Below are 11,818 nucleotides of genomic sequence, written 5' to 3'. Positions count from 1 at the left end.
TTACTGTGCGTCCTTTATCCAGCAGTGGATTTATCATGGCTGGTGTGTGTGTGTGTGTGGGTTGGGCGGCTAAAACACAGCAAGTCGGCGCAGTAGGGGGCACAGGTGATGCGTCGACCAGTCATCTCGGTTAGTCTGCCGATGGCACCCGAGTCTTGTCCCGTGACCTCCTCTACCAGCGGGCATTCAACACTTCACGTGGGCTTAAAGTGCACATAGCCTGGCACAAGCACTGTGGTGTCACCCCCGCCACTTAGTGGCGAATAGCGGTTGGCCATTATGGACGGACTCGGTGCCATCATGGAAATGTGGAATTTCCAGTCGCTTGTTTAGCTTTCTGTTGGAACCGGGAACGCATGAGGCTCGGGATTAATCACTTCACCTGGGGAGTACTCTGCTCAGCCAATTAACTAAGAGAGAGTAGTTGCGTGTTTTGTGTATGTTTTACTCAATGTGCGGGTATGTGTGTGTGTGTGTGTGTCTGTGTTTAATTGGTAATTGATAGGATGGCTGGCTGTCTGTCTGTCCTGATTCTATTTGTATTTTTGTGTTTGTTAATTGTGGTCATTTCAATGTCTATGTATGTGTATTTAGTTGTTTTAGGTTATTGGCTATATTTCTGTCTGTTAATTGTTTCATTTTACTGTCTGTTAATGATTTAATATCAATATTTGTGTGTCTATTTAATTGTTATATGTTGATTAGCTTCTTTGCCCGTCCTAGGACGGAAGCTGTAATATTTGCAATTTTTTTTAGCAGAGTATAATTGTGTCTTGTGTAAATGTAATGGCAGTGAATCTTGCACAAAAGTACGTCATTAAACACTTCATTGCATTTCACTGTAGCACTGTATATAACTGACCTTCAATTTGTTCAAATTCACTGCTTTGATACTTTATTCTCTTCTGCATTCGGTCGCTGGGGTTGAAATAAATTAGAATTTTAAGCAATATATGCAAAATCACAGAGAAATGTCTATTTTACTATAATGTAGAAGCATAAATTAGACTTACCTTTTGTCTCAAGTGCTGAAGAAATAGAGACACCAAATCCACTTTGTTGCTGCGTATAATTATTTATTAGATTCACTTTCAATAAAGAAACGTCAAACTTAAAGCGAATTTGCGAAAAAAATTATTCCCGCTCGACCTTCTTCTGCGCGAGTGTAAAAATTCACCCGCTCATGAATATTAATGACGGGGAGGGTGCGGCATGTGGAGTGACATCACGCGCGTTACACACAAACAGACATTCTTGGTTCGAAGCTTTCGTGACGGCAGGAATTACTCTACGCTTCAAATCTAGTTTAAACCACCTTTACGGGGAGCGTTTGCCGTGCTTGTTTGTTTCACACTTCTAATTTAGCAATCTTTGGAAGAACGTAAACAACCAGGCTATGCGTTAACTGTGTGCTAACCAACTTTGTGTTGCATTGCATTACACTTCCTCATTTTACTAAATTTGCTTTCTACCTTGCTTGTTTATGGGTCCATTCTCTCCTCCGGCCGCTGTGGGCAGTAATTCCACACAACGCTCTGTGCTTGTTTGTTTAGAAGTCAGTGTCCAGCTCGTCCGTCCCCTATGGGCAGGAATTCCACACAACTCCCCCTCTGCCCCAACCCCCTCACTCTCTCTCTATTTAAGGCCTCGACACAGAGACGTTGTCTTTCTGTGTGCCTATGTGTGTGTCTCTCTCTGTTTGTCTCTGTGTGAGTTTCTCTCTGCTTGTGTGTCTGTCCGTGTGTCTCCGTGTCTATGTTTTGTCTCTCTCTCAAATTTAGCAATCTTTGGAAGAACGTAATCAACCAGGTGGAGTGTTGACTGTTTTATTGGCCGACTCTCTGTGTTGTATTGCATTATATTTCCATGTTTACTATGTTTGTTTTCTCATTAATTTGCACCTGATAATGGTTCCTTGTGTTGCAATCGAAACGTCGTATTCTATTATTATTAAATTTTATTTCTTTCTACGTGACTTTACCGAAAGAACCAAAGAGACTTATTTGGCTCATTATAGTAGTCATGTCTGTGTTTGTGATTGTATTTGTTTAAATAGTGTCTGTGTGTGTCTTGTTCTCTGGTCCACGTGCTCCTCTTTCGTCTCTCAGTGCAATTCCGAGCATGCGCCTTTCCATGCGAATCGTGTAACATATCCATTGATTTTAAGACTCATGCTCATATCAAAGGTAATCTCGGTATTAGCAATTGTCTTTTTTTTGCCTTTACATTCCAAGACAGTGAGAGATGGTGACAGTTTGGGGGGAAGCCTTCAGTGGATAGATGGTGGCTGATGATGCTGCTGCTGCTGCTGCTTGTTTCAGGCTCACACAGCTGTCGGAGGAAGTGGAGCAGCTCGGCAAGACAAAGGCTCAGCGCACGGAGCAAATCGCCGAGCTGGAGCATGAGATCAACAAGCTGCTGGGAGCCACGCAGCTCAACTACCGCACCGAGTGAGAGAGTAGACCCCCCCCCCCCCCCCCCCCCCGTTGTCCGATTGACTGGATAGATCAGGGGTCGGCAAGCCTGCGGCTCCGGGCTTGCGGCCCTTTGGCTGCCGCCTCCTGGGCAGCCATTTAAAAAAAAATATAAGTCTTAAACATAATTTAATGCAAAGATTATAATTGATTAAATATGGCAGGGAATGGGGTTGCTATGGAATGTCTTGGTGACAACAATAATGTACAAATTCAAACTGTATCCGTTAGAGAATAACTTGGGGGATTAAACTATTCATAATCAACGTTTTTGGGTTTAGATCGCGTTATTTATAAATGTGTCGTAACCCTCCACCACCCGACACGGCCAATCAGTAAGAAAGTGTCACGTTGACAAAGGACAAATAGTTCACTGCTTTAGCCCACCGGTGTGTTGAAGCGTGAAACCACAACATTTACAATTTGAGTACGACGTTTCGCTGGTAATTGCATCTAGCATCATCGGGCAATTCGCCAGAATGGTGAGGCTCTGCTCTGTCTCCCGTTCTTATATAGAGCAGCAGCAGCGTGACGTCATCATTAACTCATCAGGTGCAAAGATTTGAGGGGGTAGTTATTGTAATTATATACTAGATTAGTAATCAGGCTATTGTTACGATGCGAGTTGTAGATTAGTAGTTATTTGGCATATGTTTTATTGTGATTATGCTACATTAGTAATCAGTTAGTGTTTGTTTCCCTTATAAGGAATTGTAATGTATCTTATTTAATAATACGCTTCCAGGCCGCACTAAGCCTGTAGCTGTCTGAGCGATTAAAGTTATTTTTGTTTCTCTCAATTTCAATGGATTCTCTAATTAGTCTTTGCCAGTAGTAACTAGTTTTACACAATACTTCAACGTTGTCAAAATCAATTGAGTGTCCCTGTTGGCATGCATGTTCTGCCACTGCCGACAGTTGTGTTTGCGATAGTTTAATATTTCTCTGGTGTTCTTTTAGTCTTACACTAACGTTACGCCCTGTCTGTCCAATATAGCATTTGCCACATACACAATTAATCCGATATACACCTTCTGTTGATAATTTAGGTAATTCGTCTTTAGTGCACGTTACTAGTTGTTGAATTTTGTGTGCTGTACCAAATCTTACTGTAATGTTTTGCTTTTGCAAAACACGGGCTAATTTGTCAGTAACTCCTGAGATAAATGGTATTTTTATTGTTTTGATAATCTGATCGCTTTCAGCAGTGTTGCTTTGCGATCGTGATTTGGCATTTAGTGCTCTGTTAATTTGAGCATTATTGTAGCCATTCTGTCTTAGTGCTTCTTTAACATGTTTAATCTCTCTCACTAGACTTTCACCATCCGACACTGTTTTAGCCCGATGTATGAGCGTCTTGATAAGAGAGGATTTCTGAGCTGGGTGATGATGTGAATCTGCATTCAGATAGGCATCAGTGTGCGTTTGCTTTCTGTAAACGCTGTGTGTTATTTTACCGTTTAGGCTATAAGATACATTACAATTCCTTATAAGGGAAACAAACACTAACTGATTACTAATGTAGCATAATCACAATAAAACACATGCCAAATGACTACTAATCTACAACTCGCATCGGAACAATAGCCTGATTACTAATCTAGTATATAATTACAATAACTACCCCCTCAAATCTTTGCACCTGATGAGTTAATGAGTTAATGATGACGTCACCCTGCTGCTGCTCTATATAAGAACGGGAGACAGAGCAGAGCCTCACCATTCTGGCGAATTGGCCGATGATGCTGGATGCAATTACCAGCGAAACGTCGTACTCAAATTGTAAATGTTGTGGTTTCACGCTTCAACACACCGGTGGGCTAAAGCAGTGAACTATTTGTCCTTTGTCAACGTGACACTTTTTTACTGATTAGCCGTGTCGGGTGGTGGAGGGTTATGACACATTTATAAATAACGCGATCTAAACCCAAAAACGTTGATTATGAATAATATTGGTCGCGAAAGCCTACGTGTTAAACTGGGATTAAACTAAATAGATGCAGTTTATTCCATCACCTATTTTGTTTATTTAAGTCGGAATGTGTGTTATTGTTATCTGCTGTGTATGCCTGCTATATCTGTGTTTGTGTATACAAGTAGCTCTGCGTGTGTTGTGGCTCTCAAACTATTTTGGCCAAAGACAAAAACCAAAAAAATGTCTCTTCTTCTTTGAAATGTTGCCGACCCCTGGAATAGATTGAGTCGTTTGTATCATGAGACCTTCCTTGCCAGTATCAAAATATAAGAATAGCTTTTACCCTTTCTGGCAATAAAACAGGTGCTAAGATGTTAAAACGGATACCTTTTGCAATGAATCATGTATTTGTGGTTAATGCAGACATGATTTCTTGCAAAAAGTTTCTGTTTGGTGTTTTAACATCTTAACACCTGTTTTATTGCCAGAAAGGGTAAAAGCTATTCTGGCATTTTGATACTGGAAAGGGAGGTCTCATGATACAAACACAAGATCCAGGTCAGTTTCAGTACAGTACACAAAATCCGTGATCCAATCCCATCTGTGAAGGATGTCATTCCTGACATGCAATATCCTGGAGTCTACAAACTAAGTTACGCATGTGGTGGGTATTACATTGGGGAAACGAAACTACATATCTTGGACCGTGTTCGCGAGCACAAGTCAGATCTGAAACACAGCAGAGCCAATACCTCCGCCGTGGCTGACCATTGCTATAATGCTGAGGGCTCTCATGAAATTGTTTTTTCCGAGACCAAGGTACTGCAAACCTTTGGGCAACTATCAAAGGTTTGTTCATGAAGCCATCTAGATATATAAACATAGACATAACTGGGAAGATGGATACAAATTGAGCAATCATTGGAAGGATGTTATTAACCAGGTAAAACCTTAACTGCTGTATGGTTTGCTTTCATATCCACATCTCCAGTTTCTTCAGCCTCCCACTCCCAGCCCCGCTCACTTCCCCTCCCCACCCCGGCATTTCAGCACTCCACTCCCCCTACCCAGCACCCCCACCCTCTCTATCTCTCCTCCCTGGCTCCCCCCCCTTCTCTTACCTATATAGCCTCTTTTTACAGCAGCCCTTTTGCCCACTTCAGCAATTGTTTTCTTGCTGTGGTTGTCCCACCTGATGACGGACGCTTGTGTTGCGCCCGAAACGTCGTGATTTAATTTATTATATTTTTTATACCTACGTGACTTTACCGAAAGAACCATAGAGTATGAGTACGGTAAAACCTATTATTATATGAGTCGTTTCTGCCTACCACCAGATGTGTAAGTAGGCAGAACACGTCACATGGCTTAAGGGGAAAAGGGCCGTTGGTTAAAAATAACGGAGCAGCAGCAGCCAGGGAGTGTAATGTGTCTGAGAGATGGTGCCCAGATATGTTAACTACCTCACCTGGCATACAGGAGGTCGTGGGTTCGATCCTGGCACATGACGCCTGCTGTATATTTGGAGTTTGCATGTTCCCCCCATGGTGGTTGTGTGGATTTTTCTCCAGGTCCTCCGGTTTTTTCCCTCCACATTTAGAAGCATGCATTTAGAGTATTTGGCTGCTATTAATTTCGACGTGATAATAAGCCACTTCATTCTTCATTGAGTTATCATTTGTGATAGCCAGGGCACTTCTGAAAAAGAGCTATGTAGCTCACTGGGCCTTACCTGGTAAAATAAAATAAATATAGTTTTAAATATAGTAAAAAGGCATAATTTATTTGACGCTGGAATCTAACCAACTGGCTCATGGACGTGCGTGGACGTGCGCCGCCTTCTTTGCCACCCCACCGCAGTGTGCGGCTGCTGTGCAAGAAAGCAGCGCTGCAGGAATGCCGCCAGGGCGTGCTGCAGTTGGAGGGCGAGGAGGCGCGCGTGCTGGGCCAGCGCGACGCCATCCAGGACAAGCTGGAGTGGCTGGGCGATGCCGAGCCGCCCCCCGTCATAGGCCTGTCGTGCCAGGAAGACGCGGGCAGGGCAGGAACGCTCCCGTCGCCGTCGCACTCGCAGAACTCGCTGCACGTGGTCAGTGCCGGGTTGGGTGGGTTTGTCGTGGGTTGTGACCGAGGGTTGCTCCCCCGGTGTGTGTTTGTTGGGTTGGACCGCCGTGCGTTCGGCTCGGTGTCCCAACGTTTTTGGCGTTCACGGCACTGCTCGTTATACGTACAGGTTAACCCTCGGTTTTCCAAAAATTCGTATTTACGCAATTGATAAATTTCACTCCGGCACACGGCACAAGATCATCAAACAAGAACCCATCCGCGACAGCATCACAGTATCCCTACAGTGCAACAGTAACACCTCCACATCACCTTGGCAGTCATTCTAACATGTAGCAGATCTTTTGGTGAGTTCCCTGAAAAGGTTATTTTTTGGAATTTATTATTCAATTGTTTTAATATTTACGTTCTTTATTATTATTTTTATACTGTGAAAAGTGATATAGGTGTGTATACTTTTATGTTAAATTAATAGGAAAAGCCATTCCGATTGACAACATTTCATACTCTTTAGTTATTTCGGTAAAGTCACGTAGGAATAAAATAAATCACGACGTTTCGGGCGCAACACAAGCGTCCGTCATCAGGTGGGAAAGCATGGTCTGCTGCTGAGGCAGACTGTTTTAAAAGGTTTGCAATGGGTGTAGCCACTTCCGTGCCCTTGTCGAGGAGGCCGCTCTCTTATCTTACAGTTACATGCTAATTTCTCACATTAACATCACTGGCCCCGGCCACTTCTTTATGACCCTTGGGCTACACCCATTGCAAACCTTTTACAACAGTCTGCCTCAGCAGCAGACCATGCTTTCCCACCTGATGACGGACGCTTGTGTTGCACCCGAAACGTCGTGATTTATTTTATTTTCTACCTACATGACTTTAACGAAAGAACAAAAGAGTATGGATTCCTGCAGTCACGAAAGCTTCTTATCAAGATTCCGACATTTCGTTTTAAGAATGGGTTTTTTTGAAGACTGCATCCCTTTCGTCAATCGAGGGATACCTGTATTGTACATTATAAATTTCATACGGGCCACCACGGAGCGCCTTGACATTTCGTTCCACATGACGGACACCGCTTTGGTAACCGAGCTGTTGCTCCACGTGCTGGCACATTTGGCTATTTGCGGCATCGTTGTGGCGCAGTGCTAACACAAAGGCGCCTGTAATCGTTGATGATTGCTCTGTTCTTCCAAAAACATTACAAGAGCCTTAACTTCCGATGTGAAGCGGTATGGTCCGTACTTGTTAACACTCGCAGCATTAACTGGGGTCGGCCGTTAGAGCTTGAACCTGTGAACATTGGTCATGCCACCCACCCCCCCGTACGGCCGCTGTTGACTGAACATGGCGATCCGGTGGCCATGCAGTGAGCACGCGTGGGCATGTGCCGTGCGGCCGAGCATGAACGTCACGGTGGCTCGCGCGTTGGGTCTCCCAAGCATCGTGCCTGTAGCGTCACTGCAGTTGTGCTGTCACCCATGCTGCTGCTGTTGTTGTTGTTGGTGTCGGTTTAGGATGGGATGAAGGCGATGACCCTGGATCTCAAGCAGTCCATCACGGGGATATTTAAGTTCTCAAAGCCAACGGTACAGGTGTACACTATGCACACAAGACATGAAAAATCGCTCTATAGCCTTTACCAGACTGTTGAGTTAGTAAGCAGCGATAAAGGTCGGCATGGTACACAAGTGAGTGGGTGGCCAACACCATGCCTGTCTACTTTTGTCTCCCCACAGTACTCTGTTTATACACCGCAGCACTAGCTGCTCATTTAAGGCTAAGTCAACCTAGCAGAGGCCAAGGACCGGTTCATGTATGCATCACCGATGTTGGCCGTGAGTGGGTATTAAACCCTGTTTGCCAGAGTTAAATTCACGCTCGCGGTCACCATTCCACACATTCACTTACACAAGCGTGCGCAATCATACACGCACACAAGACAACAATCCCACGTATAGTCATAAAAGACTTTTGGAGCAAGTGCTGTTTGCGAGCACCTATGACTGGCGGAACGGTACGCATGGGGGTGGGTGGCCAGCACCATGCCCGACAGCCTTCGTCTCCCTAGTGGTAATGTTTAGAAACTGCACCAGGTACTTATTTGAGGCTGAGTGGAGCTAGGGTATGCCCAGGACCAGTTCATATATTCGTCACCGCTGTTAGCCATGAGCAGGAATCAAACTCAGGTCGCCGGGTTCGAAGCACCGCACGCTCACCACGATGCTACCGCTCACAAAATACATGCACATACGCCCGCTCACACACCCACACACATACGTACATTTATACGTACACACATGTATACACATACACACAATCATACAGACGCGTGCACTGACATGTTGATGTTATTAATGTAAAATATATTTATGTACGTAAATGTTAATGAAGTAAGCGTTGTTATTAATTATGTTCTTTAGGTATTTCAGTAAAGCCATGTAGATAGAAAAAATAACAAAATCTAAATCACGACGTTTCGACCGCAACGCAAGCAATCGTCTTCAGGTGAAAAAGAGGGAAATCTGCTGAGACAGGCTGTTTATAAAGGTTTAGAGATGGGCGGAGCAGCTAATGTTAATGTAGAAGCGAGTAGGAGAGAGAAACTTGCTTGTAAATGTAAATGTAAGCTCGGCGGGTGGCCAAGCTCGGCTCGGGCCCGGACGACGCAGTGGCAAGCCGCCATTTTTTAACACACCTAAAGGTTGGCTGTGTTAGTGAATGTAACTCGGAGAGTCCAAAATAACTGCTAACATAGGTAGGTAGGATAGGAACATCACAGCCAGTTATGACCTAAACTGGTGATTAACGTCCTTGATTGCTCAGTTTGTACCCATCTTCTCGGTTGAAATTGTGTCTGTGTTTATATATCTGGATGGCTTCATGAACGAATCTTTGCTGATAGCCAATGGGTTTGCAGAGTACCTTTGTCTTGGCAAATATGAATTCTTGCAGTCACGAAAGCTTTTAAGTCAAGATTTAATTAATTATGGTTTGTGTTATTAATTATGTTATCTATTATCGGTTACGATCGACTTACGCATGACCCACACCACGTGTAAGATATCTGGTTATTTTCAGAATCTTTAATTCGACTGGATAAATCTGATGAGCTATGAAGCTCTTTTTTCCACAGATGGCCAGTAGGGGTGGGTCGGCAAGTTACAGCAACAACAAACAATACAAAACAAACAGAGTGCAAAATAGAGAAAAGGCAAGAAAGTCACGAAAATTCTATAAATAAATAATACAAATTATATAAATACATCAAGTCAAGCCGAATTTTTTTACACTAAATGCAAGCTCGTGCAGGGCAGCAAAACGTTACATCGCCCAATGCTGTTATTTACCCGGAGCTACAGAGAGACCTGGTCATAAACTGAACGCGTGGAATTCTTTTGACATGGTAACACACTCTTCATCACCCTGGCCAAAGGGATTTAAATCTCTCGCAACGAAACAAACTGACGCAGCGAATTCTCGAGTGGTGTCTGTGGCTGTGCTTTGTTCTGCAATGCCTCAATTGATTGCCGCTTCTTTCTCTATCTCCTCCTCCTCCTCCTCCTCCCTGCAGCCGTCGCCCACAAACAAGGTAACCGATGACGGTTTCGTTCGTAATTCGCTCGTCACGGCACTCCATTAAAAGCCTCTATCGCATCTCTGAACGCGACTCTTGTTGTGATGAGTACGTCACGCAACTTTAATTGGAGCCAAGTAAGGCAGTGGTTGGCACGCGGCTCTGTGAACGTGTCGCCCCATAGTTCTATGATTCCCGGCCACAGCTAACATCAGTGGCGAGTGATATCTGAACGGATCCTGGGTCCCCCCCCCCTCCATCACCCGCTCCCCTTCAGTCCATATTGACGTAATGAATGTGTTGTCAGATAACCCTTACGACCGATACGGCGTGGGGAAGGCCTTCATCCAGCAGTGGAGTGAACAAGATGGGCAGAGCAGAGTCGGGGGATGAAATTGGGCATGAGAGGAGTAGCAATTGAAAGGAGGGAAGGATATTAAATATGGTTCCATGGTCACGAAATGTTAACTACCTTGCCTGGTATGCAAGAGGCCGTGGGTTCGATCCTGACCCTGACGCCTGTGTATTTGAGGTTTGCAAGTCTATCTTCGTATGGTAGCGTGGACATTTCTCCAGGTGCTCGGGTTCTTCCATCCATATTTAGAATCAACATCGCGCATTTAGATTGTTTGGCTGCAATACATTTCCAGGTGATGATAAGCCACTTCGTTGAGCTATCATTTGTGATGGCCACGTTACTTCTGGAACAAGAGCTATATAGCAGCTCAGTTGGCCTTACCTGGTAAAATAAGAATAGTTTTGAGTTTTAGGATGGGAAGATGAGGAGGGGAATAATTGGAGGAGGAAGGGGAGGAGGTAGTGGGTGAAGAGATGGAGAAGGACGATTGCCAAGTGCTACTCCTCACTCGGTGGTGCATGGGATTGCCCTCATCTAGCAGTAGATTGACAGTCGGAGGAGGGACAAGAAGGGGGAGGAGTGAGCGGATGGAGGATGACCTGCAATGCAGAGGCCGACGGCTTCAACTCTCGGCACAGCAGTTGATCTGTTAAGATTTTCCTACGTGATTTTACTGAAAGAACCAAAGAGTATAGCAGTTGAAACGTTTGTGCACGTTTCTTAAATCCCCCGGCCTCTGTCCCACCCGGCAGTGGTTAATGGGTCTTATGCCTTATGATTGGGCAGGTCGCGTACGGTGGAGTAAAGCGTGGGTACCCCCGCCTTTAACCGGTGTGGAAGGGAAGGCCGAAAAGCCAGCGGTGGCACGAGGCAATGAGCGAGCGAGTTGATTGCAGGGGGCTGTGCCTGTAACCCCGCAGGCGTTGCCGACGCGCCCGCTGGATGCGCAGGAGTGGTTCCACGGTGCCATCCCGCGGCAGGAGGCCCAGCGGCTGGTGAGCTCCGAGGGGGACTTCCTGGTGCGCGAGAGCCACGGCAAGCCGGGCGAGTACGTGCTCTCCGCCATGGCGGGGGGCCAGTGCCGCCACTTCATCATACAGAATACCGACGTGAGTTTGGGGGCGGGGGTGCGTGGGCTTTGGAGCCGAGAGCAATGTTGACCGCTGCTGGCCTAAACATCCCAATGCCTCAGGATTGCACGTAAGCACCATCCCACCCCTCCCCCCCCCCCCGGCTTACTGTGAAAACTTGGCAGGACCCTCCTGAAAGAGAGAGTCTTGAGACTCGGTGATACGTTCCTGCTTAAACCAGTGTAATACATTTTTTTTTTCATTTTACGAGGTAATGTCCACTGAACTATATAGCTTTGATATATAATAATAACAGCACCAATGAGTATTGGTGACTGATGAGTCCTAATAAGGATGACA

General features: G+C 45.2%; 1 protein-coding gene across 4 annotated transcripts in view; it reads left to right on the top strand.

Annotated features, from left to right (window-relative positions):
* The window catches only part of LOC133345691 (tyrosine-protein kinase Fer-like), a 68,220-nt gene that overhangs the window by 39,804 nt on the left and 16,598 nt on the right, over positions 1–11,818 (top strand). For all 4 annotated transcript variants that reach the window (XM_061556758.1, XM_061556846.1, XM_061556931.1 and 1 more), the window contains 5 exons: positions 2,322–2,450; positions 6,250–6,478; positions 7,971–8,042; positions 10,028–10,045; positions 11,309–11,497. In XM_061556758.1, coding sequence (XP_061412742.1) covers positions 2,322–2,450; positions 6,250–6,478; positions 7,971–8,042; positions 10,028–10,045; positions 11,309–11,497 — 637 coding nt within the window. The remainder of the gene's footprint in view (positions 1–2,321; positions 2,451–6,249; positions 6,479–7,970; positions 8,043–10,027; positions 10,046–11,308; positions 11,498–11,818) is intronic.

The sequence above is a fragment of the Lethenteron reissneri genome, chromosome 1 (assembly GCF_015708825.2).
Source record: "Lethenteron reissneri isolate LAM-NWPU_2019-01 chromosome 1, ASM1570882v1, whole genome shotgun sequence".
Classification (NCBI taxonomy): domain Eukaryota; kingdom Metazoa; phylum Chordata; class Hyperoartia; order Petromyzontiformes; family Petromyzontidae; genus Lethenteron; species Lethenteron reissneri.
The sequence above is the reverse complement of the archived record's forward strand: the minus strand, read 5'-3'. Positions and strand labels throughout refer to the sequence as shown.